At 39.7% G+C, this 22,259-nt stretch overlaps 1 protein-coding gene across 6 annotated transcripts; it reads right to left on the bottom strand.

The window, feature by feature from the left end:
• Positions 1-729: 729 nt before the first annotated feature.
• Positions 730-20,842, bottom strand: CD47 (CD47 molecule). Of its 6 annotated transcripts, none has more exons than XR_010996185.1 (12): positions 20,722-20,842; positions 17,605-17,955; positions 16,229-16,267; positions 13,954-14,043; positions 12,452-12,553; positions 11,995-12,087; positions 11,377-11,472; positions 9,778-9,870; positions 8,019-8,050; positions 5,703-5,834; positions 5,057-5,084; positions 730-3,109 (listed from the first exon to the last, which is right to left on the bottom strand). XR_010996185.1 is itself a non-coding variant. In XM_068180834.1 (12 exons), exons 1-11 carry the CDS (start codon positions 20,765-20,767, stop codon positions 5,059-5,061), a joined length of 993 nt encoding a protein of 330 aa, XP_068036935.1. In that variant the 5' UTR covers positions 20,768-20,842; the 3' UTR covers positions 730-3,109; positions 5,057-5,058. The 6 variants fall into 6 exon arrangements, 5 of the variants coding, with proteins under 5 accessions (XP_068036935.1, XP_068036938.1, XP_068036940.1 ...); XM_068180834.1 differs by having other exon boundaries at positions 5,703-5,727; XM_068180837.1 differs by lacking the exon at positions 5,703-5,834.
• Positions 20,843-22,259: the final 1,417 nt, after the last annotated feature.

Genomic DNA, 22,259 nt, shown 5'->3' with positions numbered 1-22,259 from the left:
AGTTTTCCTGAGCTTGCAGTTCAGAACTGTTAAAATTCTGTTTAAATAGCTCAAATTGTGGTTCATAGCTCCTTTAGAGAGGAAAGTGCATCTAGGAGAGTTACAAAACATTTCTGAAGAGACACTGAAGTTCAACAGCCACAGTTAAAAGTCACCTTGAACAAACAAGGGAATTGCCAATAATTTCCACTGTTCCCAGCAGCTCAGCTGCACTGAAGAGGATGTGTGAGTTGAAAGCCTATCAGGCAGTACTTGCAGCTCCTCTCTCCGCAGTCAAACGAACATTAAAGACAACTTCAGGAAATCCAGAACTCATCCAGCAGTGCTTTAGCAGTAACACAGGGGATCCACTTCCCACAGAAGTACCACTGTAGGGCTGAAAAGACAGACTGGACAGAGGTGCTGCTCTGCTGTTTCTGAAGTTACAGTGGCAGCAGCAGCTTGTTATTCCTCGTTTCCTCCCACAGCACACCCGGGTGACAACACTTGATGGCTGATGTTGGAGAGTGTAACTGAAGTTATGACAAGGCAGCCTACACACTTGCTTCACCATCTGGATGACCCTTCTAAGGAGAAACACACCCAAAATCATCTACAGCAGCCTATGTAACCCTGAGAATGTTCCTGAAGATCCAGTAAGTAATACATAAAGACAGGGAGAAGAGCAGCTATGACTATGAATTTATGGAAGCAGCTACAGAAGCTCAGTGTGCTAGCAACAAGAAAATCTCCTGCAAAAACAACTTAAAATGACTTTATTTTTAAGTATATTAGCACAATATTTACAAAATCATTTCATGTTTCATAAATAAAAACAGTTTCTTGGGTAAAGACTATAGATCTATAGATATTTAAAATGTCTATATATTTATATATACACACGTATGTACACACACAAATGAAAGCATACCGTTATGAACAACTTTGGTTTAAATTACTGGTGGGAAAGGGCTGGCTGGGTATACCAATGACTTTCTGAACTCTCACTTTTAAATTCCCACCTACCAGAAATCCAGCCCCTAATGCAACAGGATGGTGGGTTTCTCCCATTTCTGGGGCCACGATTCTGCAGCCCATAGCCAGCCATTGAGCTCCTCAGATTTTGACAATTCCTAGGACCAGCTCAGCCTGATCCCACGGTGACACAGCGGGGTTCTGCTGCAGTTTGCTTTAGAGAAATTAACATAAAGCTATTATATATAGTTGATTTTATAAGGCAGAATACCTCAACAGAATTCCAGTTGATTTGGTTTTTTATTCCTCTGCTGCTAAGACTTTCAACTTGCCAGAGGGAATCACTAGTTATAAACAGGGAGCACTGCACAATACTAAATAAGAAAAACTTTTATTCTGAATTGTAATGGAGAACCATCTCCCATCTTTAGTTAGGTATCACTGAGATTATGGAAAAACCTGCACCAAAAAATTCATCTGTAAGAGCTCAAACCTTACATGAATATTCCCACTGGCAACATAGGACAGTAAATATGAGCCATACACAATTCTCCCATATTTTATCACATGGGTGACCCTCTTCCCTGTGTCCAGTTCCACTGATCCCAGTGAGGGCTGGCCCATAGCCTGCTTTAAATGGTTCAATCCTGCAGCCTTGACAAGACGGACAATTATGACAGCACCTACTGTAAAATCAGACATCCCAATTTTGCTTTGTTGAATTCTTAATGCGACTCAGAGCTCAACATGCAGAGACCCGAACCCCTGCAACATGCACCCACAACATGGATATGAACCTTGGTTTGTAACATTCAATTCTGAGAAGTGCCAAATTACTCAGGATCTTTAAAAACATGGATTTTATTACGTGACTGTTTGGCAACAGCTTTCCAAACCAAGTTTTAAAGTGTTAGAAGGAGAAAACCGTGTGTGCCTTTGAAATACAGTACCTTAGTACAAACAGGAAACAGTGTCAAGATTTCTACAAAGCATACACAAAGTCTAAGAGCAGCCAACTATATTGGAACAACTCTCAAAATACCTGTAAAACATAGCAGAATCTCATGGAATGTACAAGTCCTAGTAAACTGATTTTTAACCATACCATTAGATATATACAGAAACTGAGCTTCCTCACTCCTCATCAACTCCTCCTACTTTTTATTTTATGTATTTGTGATGTAATGGCAGCAACACAAACCTGGGCCAGAAATTATGTAGCTCTTTTCCATTCAAGAAAACAAGGTGTTAAACTCTGTCAAAAATACACTAAATAGGAAGCTCATATTTTTATGAAGCATCCACAACCTTCACAAATTCACTGAGTTAAGAAAGCCTGAAATTGCTTCCAATTCCACACACTGCACAACATGAACACACACAAGAACCACATTCAGCATTAAGATTACCAGCTCCTGTGCTCTGTAATTCCAGTGCTGAATTAGGCTCCAACAGCTGAGCAGTTTCTCATCAAAGGATACAGAGAAGGCATGGAGAGCCCTCTCACTGGACAAAAATATCAGCCACCAGAGCACACATGACTACTGTCCACAGAGAGGAATACTAATGTCTCATGGAATTAGAACTCTGTTAATAATTTCAGGAGAGCTGGGAGTAAACTTTGTACTTATGCAACTTTGTGTGTAACTTTGTATTTCTTTAATAAAAATCTGCTGAATGTCAGAAAATATGTATTTGTACAATCTCTACTTCCTGCCTGTATCATACACATAAACCATACTTTGTCCATGCATAAAAATAAAGAAAAAAATAGTCTAAATGGTATTGCAATCTCTGGGCTCAGTGGGCCCATTATCAAAGCAGTGACTAATGATAGTTTTTGAAAATAATACCACTAAGGATTACTGCAGGGAGACTCTGTACTGGGCAAATAGTGCTTTTTATATTCTCACCCTCAACCATCCCATATACATCACAACAAAAGAAAATAAAGATTACATGTGGGCAAACACACATGTTCCTTGCTACAGCTGCTGTGGCTATAAAATTATGTCATTTATATCAAAAGCACTTTTGCCACACATGCAAAACAACTAGATTCCTGAATTTCTTCTCGTTGAGTAGTGCATCTTCAAGGCCACGGTGTGTCAACAACGGTGTACTTTTCATATATGCATCACATAACTCTGCAGTTCTGGGAATTTAAAAAGAAAGAAAAAGAAATATTGTTTGGGAAGAACAGCAATGTTTTGTGCTGCCTATGCAAGTCAGAGCTGACAGGTTTTTCTTTTTTTTTTTCATTTCAAAATTGAAAGCCCATTTAGCATTCAAATAGTAGAAAAAGGTGTTAGTAACAGCAAGTGATGTTTCAGCATCTCCACAAAAGAAGGTGAACACTGTGTCTTGGAGCTTTCACTCGTGAATGGGAATAAGCTGAAGTGGCTCACAGGCTCAGCTGTCTGACCCACCCTGTCCATATATTCTAATGCTAGTTTACTTTCACATGCTATTTTGTAAGCTGGTCAGCTTCAGTATCTGATTAATCCCTGCTTTGGTCTGTGTGTGAATTTTCTAGGGAAGGTTAACACAGAAGCAGGTAAAGCTCAAAAGGTTACTGCCTCCAGCGTGTGAATCAGAGCATTTGCCTTTCATCTCAAAACCTTCTGTCACTGCTTAGGAGCCATCTTTCAGAGCAGAAAAAACAGACTTCTAGTTCTACCCTAAAATCAAGCAGATAGTTGACAATTTCTATGCTTCTGGAAGCTCCACCTCAGCACTAGAGGGTAGGTTTTCATAACCTAAATGAGACCCAAGAGAAAACAGACAACTTATTTAAAATTGGATCTCCAAGCAAAATTCTACCTTGTTCTTCAGCAGGATGAGGTAACTGCAGAGAGCCCATCCTGATTTCCCTTCTGGTCTGCTCTGAATGCAATGGACTGGCAAATATCTATTTGTTTCCTTCTCTCAACTCTGTCAAGAATAAGCAGTAGCCAATTCTGGAACAGGCCATGCCTTCTCCCCTCCATCCAGCACAGATTACACTAACTGGTATGCATTTATCAATGTGTTTACGAGACACCAATGCACTTGTCCTTTGTACTGCAGAAGTGCTTATATTCATATTGGTTTAGAAAATAATTATGTGAGATATTTGGATGAACCAAATGTAGTCATCACAAGTAGCACAAATCGAACAGCAGATGGTATTTGTAAGAAAACCTGTTTTTAAAACTCATACACCTTTTTCCAACTAGAGCTAACTAGTACCTCATTTATTTTCTCATTTTCAATTCATGCCTCCTAGAAATGGCATGATATAAAAGTAGTTCAAGTGAGCTAACAGCTTTGGAGTGAGTTTATTCTTCCTCCCAAGTAGCAAAATGTAACTGAATGCAGGAATACTAGGCTAAGGGTCTAGTGATACCTCATGACAAGCTTGCTCAGTATTCAGGGAGAAACCTAAGTTACAATAGCATCAACAAATGCTTTTTTATCTTATTCTCATGAAAAGTACAGCTGCTGAATAGAAAAGACTCAATAGTACTGTTTTCATTTTCAAAGCTTATCATCTAGCCTAAAATTTAAACTCTTCAATTAGAGCAATCTGAAAAATAATAAATTGAGTGAAATCTGATTGGAATGCAATCTAACAAAATCCAGAGAATTCAAGTAACACCTAAAGAGAAGGAGAGGAAGTTAATTTTAAACCACTTTCCTGTGAATTTCCATTGGAGATCACCAATTAAATCCAGAGAGAAAGCTTAGTTATATCAACAATAAAACAAAACACAAACCCAAACAGAACAACCCACCACCAAGGAAACATTCCATGCATCTTAAATACTACATGAGCAACAAGGAAACATAAACCTATTTGACTTTCCACATTTGATGAGAAACACAATATTGCACAGTTCTTTCACTGACTCATCCTCTTCACTGTTTAGGAATACATATTCTTCCCCTATGTTTGATATAGGATACAGGTATTTTTTCTTTTCAATCAAATATAATTTGAATAAGAACAGCACCTGCTCTGAAACCTGTTCTCCAAGTTTCAGTGAATTAGCACTAGGTAACTCTAAACATCAAAACCCTCAAATGCTTAGCCATTAAAACAAGCATCTGTTAGACTTACCATCATTCTAACATCACTCCTTTTGCATCTTTAAAAGTTAAGAAGATGGATTAGTAATGAGTGAAACAGAAATAAATGCTTCACAGTTAATATTCAGGTTAATTCTAAAATTCAGGTTAGAACTTGCTACTACTCAGCAGAAAAAAATTCAAAGTCATCCCTTTTTCACTGTAAATTTCCCTCACCTTAAGTGCTATCAGTCTCCCAACACCATGAGAGAGGCTCCCCATCCCAGAGAAATATGAGAAGAATAGAGCGGCAAGGATATATTTTGCAGTGATCATTAAGTATTTCACCCAAATAAATCTTTATGAAGAATTAACATCAATTATCAATACAAATCCCTCTTCTTCCCTTAAAAGCTGGACATTTTGCAAAGCAAAGAGGGTGGACATAATATTGTGAGATACTACATTTGTCCTAAAATAGTCAAACAGTGCCTCTGGCTAGCAAGCAAAGTGGCATAAAACAGGGAGTATGGAGCTGCAAGCAACATTTCATTGAGATATCACACTCTTACTGACTCACAGAGCCACATAAGTTGCCACACTGATCTGCCATCTTAGTGTTGTGGTACTGGGAACTAGATCCATCTTTATCCATAATTAATCCCTTAATGAGAAGACAAACCTTGAATATCACCTACCATTTAGTGGTTCTTCTACAGCTTTCTGCAAAACATTTAAAAATATATATATATGTATAAAAAGCCTTCATGTTTACTTCTGGCTGGCCACAGTTAAATTACTCTAATTGACATATACAGTAAGTAGTGATTCTACAAAAACGAAGAAAGCTCAGTGTTAATCAAATTAATGACTAACAGTCTGAAAAAAAATTGTATCAGTTAATAGCTGCATTCTCCAAGTTGTTTTCCCTTACTGTAATGTTTACCCAAATGAAATACCCCTAGGTGGCAGTGGAAGCCATGCAGATACTACTTTTAAGCTCTAAAACCTAACTGATAATTTCTGTCATTTGATCAATGGTTAGTATCAAAGCAGCAGGACTAAAAAAAGAAAAGAAAATCAGTAGCCAAGCAAATCAAGTGGAATCTCCTCAGAAAGAAATACATGACAGTTATGCATTTAGTCTGGAAGACAATCATCAGAAACAACACATGCAACCTACAGAAATATAAAAAAAAAAAAAAAAAAAAAAAAATCAGTACTTGGTTAAGATGGCAGATTTCAAAAACACACCTTTTCTCCCTTCAACTCAGGAAAATCTCAATAATCATTTTTTAAATGTGCCCCGGTGTCAAAATGATGCCCTTCACCAATACTAGGTTTTCCATAGTCATTAGATGACACAGAATCAAAGTGTATTCTTAAAATTACTTCACACCTATTTACTGTCTCAAAGCACAGCAATATAGGCTGAAGAGCTCTTGATGGAAACAAGCAGCATGTTAACACACTCCAGTTTCCACCAGGTCTTTCCCTAGCAGCCCTAAGTTCATGAACACAAATTATATCACCTGAATTCCTCTGTATCTAGCCCTCAGCTATCTGCAGCTGCAAAAAACTTATGTGTACTTGCTGAGGCTTCCAATGACCTCTAAGTTTTAAAATTTCTTTTGATTTCATTCCTGTCCCCAGTTCAGAGAGTAACATGATGTTCATGCTTGTGTTGCTGTGGCTATTTATTTCTCAATTCCTTGTTGCCATGGAAGACCACCTTGTGAGAAGAGCAGCTCATAAAGAGAACAGAGCTCTCATCAAAGGATGCTATTTTGCATGCTGGTTTCTAGTTCAAAGTTTATTTGCAACCAAAACTAAGTTAAGGAAAATAAAAAACATCCTCCTTTTGCCCTGTTTATTTCCACTCTACAAGTAAGCACAAGGATGTTAGATAACGGCAAGATTTCATTTTGAATGAAGCATACCTTCAATTCACTTCTCAGCTCATTTTTATAACATCTCTTAACCTCTTTTTCTTCTATTTTTTAAACTCTGTGCACTTATATTCCTTCCATAAAGGAAAATGGATGAGCAAAAGCAAAGGAAATTAAAAAAAAAAAAAAAAAAAATTGAAATCTCTTGTCCTAACTGCAGTCAGCTCTCACTATTAGAAACCATCTTTCTTCAACAGCTGGGTCTCAGGCTCTAGACTGGAGACCTGAAAATGTGCCTCAAATGATGGTTGGCATCCAGGAGGTGGGATGAGTTAGTATTTGCCAGATCCCCCTGCTGCAAAGAAGTTTTACCGGTATTCTACAGCTGCGCCTCTTTCCTTGCTTCTGGAAAACACCAGAAATCAGGTAGTTCACATTCATGGATCACTCAAAAGCACTGTGGAAGTCTGTGAAAATTAATGTTTTGGAAATTAATATTCTACAATTCCAAAACTACCAACTGAAAAACCTTCTTTTAAAAAAACAAGGTATTCTCAAATTTGTTCTGTGTTACCTAAAGACAGGCACTTTCTTTTCAAAATGTCTCACCAATTAGGGGGCATTACAGGAAAATCAGAAAAAGGTCCAAATTATGCCATCTGTATAGCCAGGAACTGAAGAGAATACCAAAGGGTTCTGGTGTACAAGACCACAGGAAAAAACCTTTTAAGTCTTTCTTAAAAGCTGCCTGAATGTTTTGCACTCAAGTTAATGAAAAAGCTTTTTAGTAAGGTGAGCAAAATGGCTTTTAAATATTCAGTTGGAAGACTGTATTGTAAAAGAATGCCAAACTTCCACCACCTTTCAGTGACAGCAATGGAAACTCCATTTGGGCTCAACAGTCAGAGTAGCCCTATGTCAGGGTGGCAATTACAGTACTACAGACACACTCAATAGGGACAATGGAGACCACCAACTCACTCAACATCAGACATCTGTTACACAGCCAGAACTGTTGCTTGCTACCAACCTGGTCTGAATTCGAACTAGTGAAGAAAGGTTCAGTATCTCACTACAATCCCCTGAGCCATCTAGTCACCCCAAATTTATTAATTTTAAGCTTACCCCTGGACGAGGATGATCTTTCATTCTGGAACCTAAAATAATTACAAAAAAAGTGACCAAGCAGATGAATAAATGTCACAATCAACCAAATAAAAACATAGAACCACAGAATTGTTAAGGTTGGAGAAAACCTCCGAGAACATCAAGCCCAAGGAACCAGCAAGCCCAATCCAAGCAGCATCACCACCTTCACTACTAACCCATGTTCTCAGAGCCCACACCTAAATATCATTTCCAATGATCATTATTTCACCATGTCCTGGACAGCCTGTTTCAATCCTTGACCATCCTTTCAGAGAAGAAATTTTTCCTAATATCCAATCTAAACCTTCCCCAGCACAACTTGAGGCCATTTCCTCTCATCTTGTTAGCATGGAAAAGGTATTGTCTACTGATAAAACTTGAAACAGAGTTGTAACACACAGAATTGGATGTTAGAAAAGGTACTTAATTCTATGATCTGGAAATTCTTAGAGCCTCTAAGCACTCTTCTATGTCTTATCACGTACAGTGTGTGAATTGCCCCACTAGTGCACTCAGCTCTAAAGGTGAATTAGACTACACACTATTCATTGTGCTTATTTTGGCATGCTAGAATCTACACCAACAGTAGTATTTGACTTCTTCAGCCAGCACAATGAAACCAGAAATGCAACATTTATGCAGACCATGAGCACACAGCATTGCAGGTAATACTATACAAGTATATAGAAGTAAATCAAAGTCAATAAAATATAAATTTATTTTTGTTATTAAAAAGCTTGATTCATGTCTGCCATATTTTTGACTCATCTTCATTTATCTTAGATATGAATATTAGGCATTCTACCTTAATTTCTTCTCTACTGGAAATTCTCCCTGTCTCAAGGTCTGTTTCTGGCCATGCCCACACATGGTGTGCACACATTAACCTGGGAGACTGCATGGCTCAGTGCAGACTTGTGACTGCACTCACTGTAAACACTTTAGCAGCTTGAGTCTGGAAGCAACATATCCTCAGTTGTAGAGTTCTATGTCCAGAGAAGGTGGACAACAACGAGGTGTTTGAAGAGCCTGCGCACAGCTTGAAACAAAGGTCACTCTGACCCAAGCTGTAGAGTCCACGCAATGTTATGCCGTGGTGTGCCAGTATTCCAATCACACGGCATTGCTGGATTTTGCTTATTTAGCACATCTTTAAATCTCTCATTTTTTTGAGATCTGATGAACAGATCAGTTTCTGAAACAATGCCTTGCTATTCTTTTCTCCTGGATTTTAAAATTAAGCAGGAGTAAAACCAGGGCTTACTAAAATAAAAGGTGTGCATTCAAATTGCTCTTCTTTTAACCTACCTCTAACTAGTGCAAATCAGTAGGCAGATCATTGCTTCTTTAAATCCATGTTTTGATAGGCTTTTGTCAACACCATCCCACAACCCACTCTACAGAATACTTTACACCCTTTAGCTCTCTTCATTCTAAGATCCAGCTGGCCAACTGTGTAAATGCAGAACTTAAATAGCAACATCCCTCCTACAACTGAAACACTCTTACTTAAGAAACCTGGCTGTGTTGGTCTTGAAAGAGTTTATGATGACAAACCACATGTGGGTTTCTCAACTCAAGATTCCCACACGCTCTATGAAACAAAGCCAACACATACAGATAACTTTTCAGGAATTTTTAAAACTATGTAACTGTGAAATCACACCTTGTGCCTGAGCACATAAATTATGTCTACTTGAAAGGAAAATAATGCAGAATATTAGGTGCTACTTACCCATAAAAAACACGTAAGGCAGACTACACAAACTTGCAAAAGCCATAATAGCTATGCCAGCAATCAGAACAGACACATGTAACGGAGGGCAGGCTGGGAAAAACACAATAAAAGAACTGTATCAACTCACACAAAAAACCACAAACTCTTGTTTTCAGATATAACTGCTTAGTAAAATAAATAAACCTGATAAAGACAGGCATGTTCAATTTCACTATCAAAGCTATTCCAGAACTACTCCTGCATCTTTCTTTTTTTTTTTATAATTCTTTAGTGAAAGAGAGGCATTTACTGATTTATCCTGCTTAGCTGAACTATTCTACAAGTTTAGGTACTCCATTGTCATTCACTGCAATTGGTAATGTTCTTTCATTAAATGTATTAAGTTTACATTTACATCTTCAATTCCAACTGTTTTGGCCTGTAATTGTATTACATGACAGAATACAATACTGTTGTTGTTACAACTATCTGTCAGCTCAACCCAGGATGAGCTGCTTCTTCTGACAGTTCAGGGTCACTGAGCTGAACCCCCAGAGATACAGGTGACACTACCATGTGTGATATGGAGAACACCCTGAAAAACCTAAGGACACTTTCCATTTACAAGCATTATAAAACATCCTCCAAAAAAATCCTTGTAATTAATGCTTTACCAGAAATCTCTCATCAGTTTATTTTATTATTATAACTTACAAATACATCTATAAATACTAAACAATAAGCATAAAATTCAAGTCACAGCTCCACTGAAAGGGCTATCATTTCACCCAGATTAGACAAATCTTTAAAAACCACTTCAAGGAGAAAGAGGTCTTAAATCCCCAAACAAATCAATTACTAAAATGAAGAGTATCTGTGCAAAATAATAAATCAGGAATATAAAGTGCCTACAAGGAACATGAATATGCATTATTCTCCTACTAAATATATTGCCAAGGACAATTAGTCCTAAATTGACCCTTTTATCTGCTGTGGGGTTCTCTGATGGCACGGGGGAAGGCAGGGAGGGGATAAAGGGAGGCCAGGGGCAGGGACAAGGACATCACTGTGTGTGGTGGTTAGCTGGTGTTCGTTCACCACTGTGACAGCTTTTCAGTGATGAAACAGAGCATCAACCACAACCACACTTACAACAGCCCGAGAACAATTCCATGTTTACTGTTTCTACATTTACCTTCTTAATGTGTTTTAATGGTATTCATTGAAATATTAATGGACTCAGTTTAGCAAGGAATTTCTGATTTCATCACTGAACGTGCGAAAATTATTATTATTTAATTTCTAAATACCCTAGGCCTCAGTAAGAATAACAAGTCACCCAAAATCAACGGTAACATGCAAAATTGAAACAAGTAACTTCTTTTTTAAAAGCAGATGCTCACAGAATGCAGTCATGAAACTGATGTATATAATACTTCCTTTACCAGATAAAAAAGCACTAGCACAGTGCTAGTCCTAAACTACATTTTCAGAAGTTACTAGATAACATTCCATGTAGTGAAGCCATTTTCATGAAGTTTTAGTGTTAGAAATAAATAAACATCAAGTGTAGACAAGAGTAAAAGGCACACTTTCACAGAAGACTTAACTGCTTACCTGGGACACACAGTGCAAAACCAACCACAGCAATTATAAACCCAAGAAGTTTCAAACCTATCAGAGCCAATGTTGCCTGCAGTAGACTGTCAAAAACTGGGGAAAAAAAAAAAATTATAGAATTTAACTAGAGACATAAAAGACAGGTAATTGCATAAAGCTAGAAATCAGATTCTCCTAAATTCTAAGCTCAGCCCATTAGCATGATAACAAACACACAAGTCACTGCAAATCAAGGCTCCTGTATGTACACACACACACATTCAATTATATATATATATAAGTAACATTATAAACAAACCACAATTGGAAAAAAATAGAACCCACATTCTCAGAGCTAATTATCCAACCCAGTCCCCAAACCCAAGGAAAGGTGAGCAGAAATCACTGAGATGTGCTACCCTAAATCTCACTATTCCAGCAGGTAACTCCTACTTCTTCTGTGAAGCAACTCAGCCCAACAAATAAAGGTTAAACATTTTCTTTCAAGGTACTATAAATGTGATAAACGCAGGATGCTATTGTAGCACCTGCTTATAAAAATCAGAGTATTTTATAGATTATGGGAGGAGCTCAGTTTTTTTCTATCCATATGTTAGTGAGTAAAGAAAAACTCACCAATTCCAAACATGACGTACTGAAGAGGCACCAAAATCACAGCAGGGATTACAATTAGGCCAAGACCAGCCTGATTCTGTACAGTATAGCCATCTGCAAACATTTATGTGGGAATCAGTAAAATCAAAATTGTTAACTAGATTAAAGCACAAAGCAACAAACAAAAACCACTGGCATCATCAAATTTCCCACTGAAGAACCAGAAGTCACTCTCTAGTCCCTAATATTCACCCAAGGCAGTAGGACAGAAAATATATATAAATTTTGAGTCAGTATCTTCCTATGATCACTTGAGGGCCTGACAACTCCAATGCTGATTCTGCTGTAGTCTGTATGTTTTTTTAATTTAAAAATTAGTAGATTGCAGTTGGTCGCACTAAATTCCATACTACAGAATTGAAGAGATTCTTTTCCGCTCTTACTCCTTTAAATTAAGAGAGCAATTTTAATCACTTACCTGGGATAAAAAGAGCAGCGCCTACACCAGCTACAACTGCAAAGATGACAAGTGCTACAATAGAGCATACTTTCCTCTGAGATTCAATTTCATATTTTAATCCTTAAAGAGAGAGGAAAACAATCAGACACATAGATTCTCTCACTGAAATACACAGATTTATGACTTGGACTGTTTCTAAAAAAGAAACTCAAACTCGTAAAATCTAAAACTATTTTAAACTCCCAAGATTTAATTTGTTTTTATTGTTTGATATGGTTAATATGGCTTACTCAGAAAAATGACAGCTGGCATTAGGGTCCCAGTCAAATTCTTGCTTTCTCCTTCCAAACACTTCAGCTGATATGTTATCAGAATAACTTTGGGACATGCTACAGGTTAATTCAGGTAGATGCACTGCTGATATTTAAATATTACAGTAAATTTGTTCCTCAGGTGAGTGTCAAGAGAGGGATTTAGAAATTCCAGGCTTTATTCTCTTCCTCATGACACTGACATCACATCACCTCTGTCCCCAAAGGAACTTAAATCCTAAAAGCCAAATCTGTGAACAGAAGTTCAAAAAATCCACCTCAAACAAACCAACACAACACCCCCAAAACACAAAACCAAGAGAACAAACATTCCCAAGTAATACACAGAAGAACCATGCCCAATTTAGCAACCTATTTAAAGGCATACGGTATCATTGGTGGATTCCCAGGTTATCTAAAAGAGTACAAATTAAAGGAAAAAAATACACCAACACAAAAAAATCCAACAGTAAGTACACCCATATTTATTAATTTAATAATTTTCAACCTTGGACCATGGATGGACATTTGAAGAGTCACATAAAACTGCCAGAGATTCAGGAAAAAGTAATAAAGGAAGTTATACATATATATGGCCGAATAGGTATGTGATTATTACAAATCACTCTGAGTGCAATTACTTTCCATTTCTTACAGACTTGACTCTTAGCTGAAATGTTTCTTTTTGTTTATTTTTTAGAAGTCTACAAATTTAAAAAGGCTGAAAAATCAACAAGACTAAGGTAACAAATTGCACCATCTGAAAGACCAAGACATAAAGGACACTCTGCATTGCACAGATGTTGGTCTACAGTGTATAATGAACATCTAAGGATGCCTGTCACTGCTGAATTGATGTATTGCCTCTAAAAACATTTAACAAAAGCATCGATGTCAGCATTAAATTATAACTAAGCCAGTACTAAAAGATTAATGAAAATATTTACATTAAGAAGAGATCACACCATCCTTCTATCATATTGATTTTATGGCCATATAATCAAACATTTTTGAATTATTGAATAATGTCATGGTGAATCAACTGTGAAGAAAAGCTTCACACACACCACGCCTCTGTATTCTCTGGATCAACTCCCACACATCTTTCTGATGTGAGTACCACCTTTCATTTTACATGGATGCCTTTACGCATGGAAGTGATTTCAGGACAAATCAGTAACTGCCAAGAATTAAAGAGTAAATACTTACCAATAATACATAACTGAACTATACATAAACCAACAAGTAAGCACATCAGTAATACGATGCCAACCCTTTCTGCTAGAAGGAACCAGGATCCTAGAGAATAAAAAAAAGAAAAACAGCAGGAAGAGAACAACATGTAAGGCTATTTGCTTTGTAGTTATCATTCCTCTTAGGGTATGCCGTAGTTGCCCAATACTATATGTAATTCAGCATTAAGAATTATAATAGGCTAAGAAACCTACGTCTTCTACCTTTGTGTTTTTCTGTGTGACGACCTACTTTTTCAGTACTTCCAGCTATCCCAGTATTTTCCAAACTGGAACTATTAACTTCCACTGGAGCAGAGAATATGCTTCTGCTAAGTTTTGGCACTACAAGCTACTGAAGTGGTGGAACTACAAAAATCTCTGTAAATCAGAAAAACAGTATTTAGGCTAAGCAGAGAAGGTATGAAAGGTCCAATCTGATGCCTCCTCGGTCACTCCATTTTACTTTCAATGGTGGTAACTCCAGAAGAAATCCAGATGTGTGGTAAGGAATACAAGAGCTAGCCTAAGTGAGAGGGAAACAATTTTAAGTCTTCCAACATTATCCATCTAGATTTTTTTTCCCCTGCATTTTGGATGCCGTAGGCTGTTTAGTCAGTCATGCTTTAAGACCCTGTAAGCCACCTTCCAACAAAAAATTCTGAAAATATCTCCACGGAACTAGAAAATATAGTTAATTCTTGCATCTCTGCTTATATATTCATTCAGGCTCACTCAGTGGAATCCAAAGTCTCCACTTCTTACATTATACTTTCCACAATTCCTCTGCCTGCACATTTGCTTCCAAAGAAATTTCTAATCTTTAATAAAGATGCATTATTTGTTGCATTTTTCTCTATACATAAAACTTGTATTTGTTGCTCCAGAAACATGTAATTAAGCAGCAATACCTCACAATTTTAAATGCCAATTAAATACCCTGAGGGCAGCTTTTAAGTTCACAAATTTCCCTTTTGCCCCTCCCCTCCTCACACAAGAGATCACAGAAGTAGATACAGTGCATACAACAGAAATACAAGGCAAACAGTAAGCTGAAGGCAAGAAAATGGAGAAATAGCTTCTAACTTCTAACTCATCAAAACAAGGCTAATTTATTGAATTGTATAAAGCAAGACTTTTTGCTTCATTCACAATATTGAAAAAGCAGCTAATATTGAACAGTAACGTCAATGCACAGTGGCCACTCCTTAGGTAAGCCAAATCCCAGTGATGCTGTTCGATGCAACCAAGAATAATTAAATAAAGTAACTGTAAGCAAAGACTCTGAGAGCCACTTCCCTTCCTCTGCAGCATTTCCAGCTGACACTATCCAGTATAAAAAGAAAGCAGCCAAGAAGCCTGGTATCTGCTGGGGCTTCAGCGTGCAACAGAGGCATGTGTGGTCTGGTACTGGAGTCTGAAAGAACTTCCTGTACAGAAGTGCTTGCAATATAACAGACACATGCAACATGCAAGAAAGAGGAACTGCTGAAACCATTTTCCTGGAAATATACTTTCCTTACTCTGGTGCTTCAGAGTAATCAACTGAACTGGTATAAAGTAGTGTTTTGAGAACCAATATAGGGCAGTCAGTTCCAAGCTAAGAAGAGAGACTTCCAGACTGGGGGAAAGAAGAGTGAATAGAAAAGTAAAGGGAAAGGAAACAGAGGGGAAAGGCAAGGAAGAAAAGAAGAAACGAGAAGGACAAGGAAAGAAGAGAAGAGAAAAAGCAGCAAGAAAAGAGATGATGAAGAGAGGAAAAAGGAAGTGGGAAAACTTGACAGTCACTCTCCTGATCACGAAAGTGTGTCTGTACACAAAGATGAGGGCACTTGAACAGAAATCTTGCTCACACTCTTATCCTCTGCCTAGGTGAATCCAGGAGTTCTTTAAGAGAGATGAAGGATAACTGGCTCTTGTATGACTATCTTCGTTAAAGCATCAATTGGAACATGCTAGTAGTGACAGCATGAATTCATTGCTCAGAAATGACCCAGTGAAGACTGGTACGGGATTTCCATTATCCACTAACCCTTTCCAAAACTCACTCACTACACTTTCTTCTATTAGCTTATTGTCTCAAGAGTTTCTCTAGAACACTGAGGAGGAGCAGGCAACAAAAAGCTGTGCAGAAGAACTGAGAGAGAGAGAGCAAGCGACTGTAATTTCCTTCACCCTCAAACCTATGTTTTACATTTTCTAGCATATACTCTAACCTAATGCAACCTCAAAACTATGAGTTTTTCACTAACCACATTTTTCCTCTGGTGTTTCGTCGCCGCAACTGACAACTAGAAAATGAAATTAGAAAAATTATATCAGTTTCCTGCTCTGTTGTCTTTATACCAATTTCATAATTATAAACACAGAGAAAATAAAACTTGCAAATGGGACTTGATTCTCCTACATTCTCAAGCCTTGCTTCCTGTTCTGGAGGGTAACACTGAATTGCAGTAACAGTCAAAAAAGCCCAAGTAAGCTGTAAGAGAATGAAGGAAACGGAAACCGCGTATACATCTTCCCTGTTTCTGCAGCATTCTAATAAAAGAATGATATTCTAGCAGCTTCACTTTCAGTGGCTGTGCCCTTCTCAATTTCAGGATCACGTTTGCTATGCAGGGTATATGGTTAACTCAATAACTAGACCCATCTGAGAATTAACAAATGTCTGCAGCAGGACACAAGCAACATCTCTTTGAGCTTCACAAATATTTTATTGTGAAATGCGAAAACTAGTAGCAAAACAAAAAAAAATTCTAGAGTGCATGGGTAAGGCTCCATGTGCTACACATATGCAACACATTCAGTGCTTCCAAGCAGGTCTCCAGAGGCAAGTCTCCCATGCAGATGGACCAGGCACACCTATGTCCAGTGAAACTGTCACACCTGCACAGCATGGACAGATAACACAGGTACAGCAGAATCCAACAGCTGAGGTACTGGAGAATGTGGGCTGGGACTGACAAGATAAAGTAAAATAGCTCCCTAGGTGAGAAATTAATTTAGTGACTCTCATTCATTTTAACCTCACTTTAAACACCATCTTTTGAAGATGACATTTAATGCTAGAAAACCACAACAAGCTGCCATCTAGCAGTAGCATTTTCAACCTCACTAGAAAACAACCTACTTTTAGACTGAGTTTTAGACCTCTTAAAACAGAATTTCTATTAGTTCTACCTGTAGTTTTCCAACAGAGTTAAATGTTGCAAGAAGCAATTCTTCCAAGAAAAGCTTTCTGCAGACACTGTGATGTATGTATACATTTCAGGATTATGAAGATGATCAGAAATATGTCACGCAATAACATGGGACTGCTGAATATATCAGCATCTACATAATCAAAAAGATGTGGGAAAGCATAGATTTTCCTATATGGGACCTAAATCATGCTCAGACATTATTACAGAATGAGAAAATGTGTTCCGATCTTTCCCACAGAAGCACTTCTCTCTAACTTAAACCAAAACAAGCCATACTAGCTTACAAGTTAGAAGGCCTGGGTGCTACATTTTTTGTTTTCCACCTTAAAGGAATACATTGCCATGTTCATTATTTTTCTCTTTCCCTTAAGATTTTGCTTGCTTTCACCTCCCAACAGGTTCTGAAACAATAGCGGGCAACTCACCTGAGCTGTTTTTAAGTTCCATTTTTATTTCTCCTTCACTGTTTGACTCTGTTACTTTACAGCTGTAATTTCCCACAGTTGCTTGTGCACTGTCGAGCACCAGCGAGGCCACACCCTTGATTAATTCCACCTGGGATAAAAATCTTGCAGACGAAAATGAGGGATCAATGTTAAACTTCTTGTTTCCTCCATGGTAAAAAAAAATTGTAACTCCTTGCTTTTTCCATGTAACAGACATGGCATTTTCATTGCTCTGCTTTAGGTCAGTCACGTAACAAGGTAAAACTACAGTTTTATTACAGTCATTTTTTTCTACAATACTTGTCCCAGAAAGTGACAACTGGGCAGAACCTAGAAGGGAAAATTAAAATTGACACATTCAGAATTATTTCTTAATACTCAAAAAATGAAGAAGAAATAATTACAACAAGTGAATTGGGAAAACAAAACAAACTCTCCAGTGAAATCACAAAAAGAGAATCATGCTTTAAGGGATCAAAAGAAGATGAAAAAAAAGGAATTATTATAATTATACTTACTTCACAATTCTAATTCTACACAAACTCAAGCCATTCTCACATTAATTTAACGTATAGATACCATAACCTATCACACATTTGAAAAAAAAAATAGTTGCCATTTATTTACTTGGACACTTCTATTTTGCAAGGGGAAATACTGTCTGGTTTCTGCAGAGCATACAGATAACATTAACCACAGACTCCCACCGATGTTCAGCATTTTGCTGCTGATCACATTAGTATCTATAAACTGAGGTCCAGGCATCAGTTCCACACAAGCTTCCTTTACAGCTCATTAAGGACATAGAGAAGAAAGTCTCACTATTACACTTCTGAGAAAAGGCAGGGCAGCTTAGTCAAGAAAGCTTTGTCACTTGTTCCCTCTTATCTCTGAAGGTGGAGCCAAATGTCCATAGGTTTAGATCATCTCTTGCAAATTCTCTTTTCCCTTCCAGTGGAGAAGGTGCACACACAATACCATATATTAAATAAGATTACTACTTATTATTTGGCTGATTACTACTTAGAATTTGACTTCATACACAACAGAACTGAAAATGGAGAATTTGTAAAAATCACCAACCTGTATTACAAATCACTGTGACTAATGTCTCTAACAATCACATTCAATGAATGTAAGGAAAAATAAACACCTCAAAGGATTACAGGAAAGGATATGACAATCCCCTAATACTGTAAGCACTGAGACTTACAAACTGGAATAGCTCCAGGGACTTCAGAGGAACTACTGATACTCACATGTATAAAACCAGCTCAGAATGATGATAGGTGTTTAATGACTAAACTTAATTAGGGCACGGGGAGAAAGAAGAAAAAAGGAAAAGGGGGAAAAAAAAGTTATGTCACTATTTGCAGTAGTTATTTTTTTTTCTCAAATCAAGAGTCCCAGATCACATTTAAAAAAAAGACTCCTGTTTTAAGTATCACTTTAATATTCTAACACTATTTCCTGGATTACTATTGAATATCAAAAGCTTAAAACAAACTGGCTCTGTATATATTAAGCATGACAGCACTTCACAATGAAGGAAGAAGTATTCTCTGGTTTACTCATTGTGTTGCATTTTTTAAATAATCAAAGCAACAAAAGCAGAACAAAGGGAAACTATACACAAACCTCAACCTATACCCTAATAAAAATCAAACGAACACAATTTAAACCTTCAACGGTTCTTTGTGAAATAAATTCCACACCTGTTTCACACTAAATCATGATAATAACTGTTGGGGTTTTTCTTCTTTTTCAGAGCCAGCACATTTACATTTTTGCGGGCTCTGTCATCTGCGACGTGGCCGCTTTCACGGAAGAGGTTGTGCGGCTGCTCTCCTACTAAAGGGAGCCCCACGGCTTCCTGCAGATGGTACTTCCGCTTCCAACCTCCCAGCAATTCTGGTGGTAAGAGGAAGCCAAGAGAACTCTCTCCCAACAAATCCTGGAGGCAATGGATTACTGTGTGGGCTCTTCGCCTCCAACTTTCTCGTAGATTATCATCTTAGAAGTGTCACATGAAGGTGGCAATTTTAGAGCCTTACACTATGCAGCGTGGGGGCTCCTGAAGAACTTGCAGTTGCAAAGCTGACACAGAAAGGTTCTGCACATGCAGAGCAAATTCAGATCTGCCACACACGGCAAAACTGATTAAGTTTGGTCAGTGCACTTGATGGGAGCCGGCCCTTCTCACCTCCTCATGCAAACCATGCTGGGGCACTTGACATTTAAGCCAGCCTACTGCTAACCCCGGAACCCAGACTGGGATTTCGACATGAGGTTTAAACACGCAAGTTTCGATGTGCTGCTTCCGGAAAAAACAATACTACAGCACCTGCACCTCGGTGAATTTTTTGTAGCTCTGTCCCCCCACCGAGTTTCTTCTCAAGGCAGAGAAATAAGAATTTAAGATTGTGCGATGTCAACTGCACTTCGATGGCACACAAACCTAGTATTACCGATCAAGAAAAGCCGTCAACCGTAGACCCTGCGCAGCGGGGGACCAGCGTGACTGATTCAGGAAAGCACACGGAGCTGAGCTGCCCTAATGCACAGGAGCTGAGAAACAAAGTTCTGGGCACGCTGTGTCTCCTCTCCCCCGCAACTTTTGCGTGAGCAGCCCACCGCCGGCCCCGGGCACAACGCGGGGAACGGCGGCGGCGGGGGCTGGATGACAGCGGGTGTTGTGTGCGTGTGTGTGTCCCCGCTCCTTCCCAAAGGATGGCGATCTACCACTACGGACCCGCGGTCCCAATCGCGCCAGCTGCCAGCAGGAACAGCCGGGAGCTCCAGGCAGGAGCGCCGCGAGTCCCCTCGCCGAGCGGCGGGAGGACGGCCGGCGGCCGCTCCGCCCCGCTGGCCCCGGGACCGGCCCTCGCCACCCTTCCCGCGGCTCGGGGGGGTGAATCAACCCTTCCCTCGCACCCGCCTCGCATCCCGGGGGCCCACCAGAGACTCCGCGGCGGTATTCGCGCCGGGACCGCACGGGATGCGCCTCGGGGCGATCGCTGCGGCCGCAGCCGGAGCAGTCGGGACGACGAGGGAAGGGGAGAGGAAGGCAGGAGGGCGGGCGCGGCGGGCACTCACCTGCGCGCAGGGCGCCGAGCAGCACGGAGGCGGCCAGCAGCCACATGGCGGAACGGCGGCGCGACCCGGCGCAACGACGGCTCAAGCAGCGCCGCAGCGCCGCAGCGGCTGAGGTGGGGGGGGGGGGGGGGTGCTCGCGCCGCTGATTGGCTGCTGCCCCGGCGCGGGGGTGGGCCCACCTTCACGGACAGCCCCCCCTTCCCCCCCCTCACCCCGGATACTCCGCGGTAATCCGCGGGAGTTGTGCTGCGATAAGCCTTGGTTTTGGTGATGTTTCGTGTCTTTTTAAAGTGAATAGCAGGACGTATATCCCACGCCCGGGGCCGCGGTGTTGTGGCTCGCGTTTCCCCGCACGCACAGCGTCGCGTTCGGGGCCGGGTAAAATGGCTGCCAGGGGAAGATGCCGGCTCCAGTAAAAGGGGAAGAGTTGACATGGTGACTCCTCAACCGCATTGTTGATTACGAAACATCTTGATTTTTTGAAGGGTAAAAAACCCGTTGGGGTGGGCAGGGCCGCGGCCCGGCGGGGGTGGGAGAGGACGGAGTTAGCTCTTTCGTTTTCCCTGTCTCTTCCCCTCAATCAGCTGACGCCGGGGGCTGAGGGCATACTCCTTGTTGCTAAAAGCCTGTGGAAGACCGGCCTTGCCAGCGGTACGTTTGCTCCTGGCTGCAGTCATATGCTCTAAGTGCAAAAGAAGCACAAGGTGTTCAAAAACACTGAAGAACTTGTAAGTGATCAGTTGTTGCACTTAATTTAAAAGCGAGGATAAATGCTCCCTTTTCCTATGTTTGCATTAATAGATACCTTTGAATATTTCAGCAAATATTTCAACGAGGGTTTTTTTTTTCCTCTTCTTAGAACTTTTAATGTAGAGTTGTCTTAACATTTTGAATCTTTCTTTTCAAGCATATGTGTTGGTGAGGCATTTAAAAAAGGACTGTTAAATATATTTGGGAACACACCTTTATGTACATTTATAGATATGTTTATATTTACAATATTGTTAAAAGTTCCGAAGTTCAACAGAGGATGAAAGGGCAGAATCAAAATTCTGTGAGAAACTGAATTTCCATAGCTTTTAAGTCTCACACAGATGTACTGCATTTATGGGGTTTTGCAACATTTATATTGGCTTTCTATTGGGTGGGTCTACCCCACAAACACCCCCCTGCTTCCTGAATCTCTATTCTCTTAAATTTTCCCCCGGCCCTCCCTAAGTGATTAATGGGTACCAATGCCTTGACTGCTGCGTTTGTTTCCTCCAGATACTCATAAAGCACTCAGACATCCTCCAGCATTCAAGTTTAGTAAAAAGCCTTGAGCTGTGGGAGTCATCTGACTCGAGAAATGATGGAGGGGGCTGGCACAAAGCTGCTGATCCTGCTCCTGCCAGACTGACTCAGATGATGTTCTCTGGAGGCCAGAAGAGACGAGCTGGAATAGGGGGTAGCGGGGAAGACATGTCTGCATCAACCATAGCTCTTATCTGTGTCTGTGCCCTGCGTGCCAGCACGTTGATGGCCACAGGCACTGTGGT

Source organism: Anomalospiza imberbis, chromosome 2, assembly GCF_031753505.1.
Source record: "Anomalospiza imberbis isolate Cuckoo-Finch-1a 21T00152 chromosome 2, ASM3175350v1, whole genome shotgun sequence".
NCBI classification, from domain to species: domain Eukaryota; kingdom Metazoa; phylum Chordata; class Aves; order Passeriformes; family Viduidae; genus Anomalospiza; species Anomalospiza imberbis.
The sequence above is the reverse complement of the archived record's forward strand: the minus strand, read 5'-3'. Positions and strand labels throughout refer to the sequence as shown.

Bases quoted from the DNA above. Each gene is read 5' to 3' on its own strand.
- CD47 (XM_068180834.1), bottom strand. From the start codon at position 20,767: ATGTGGCTGCTGGCCGCCTCCGTGCTGCTCGGCGCCCTGCGCGCAG. The intron at 11,473-11,994 runs GTGAGTTTTTCT...TTTTTTCCCCAG, and splicing joins GTACGTCATGTTTGGAATTG to TTTTTGACAGTCTACTGCAG. The intron at 9,871-11,376 runs GTAAGCAGTTAA...TGTTTTTCCCAG, and splicing joins TTTTGCACTGTGTGTCCCAG to CCTGCCCTCCGTTACATGTG.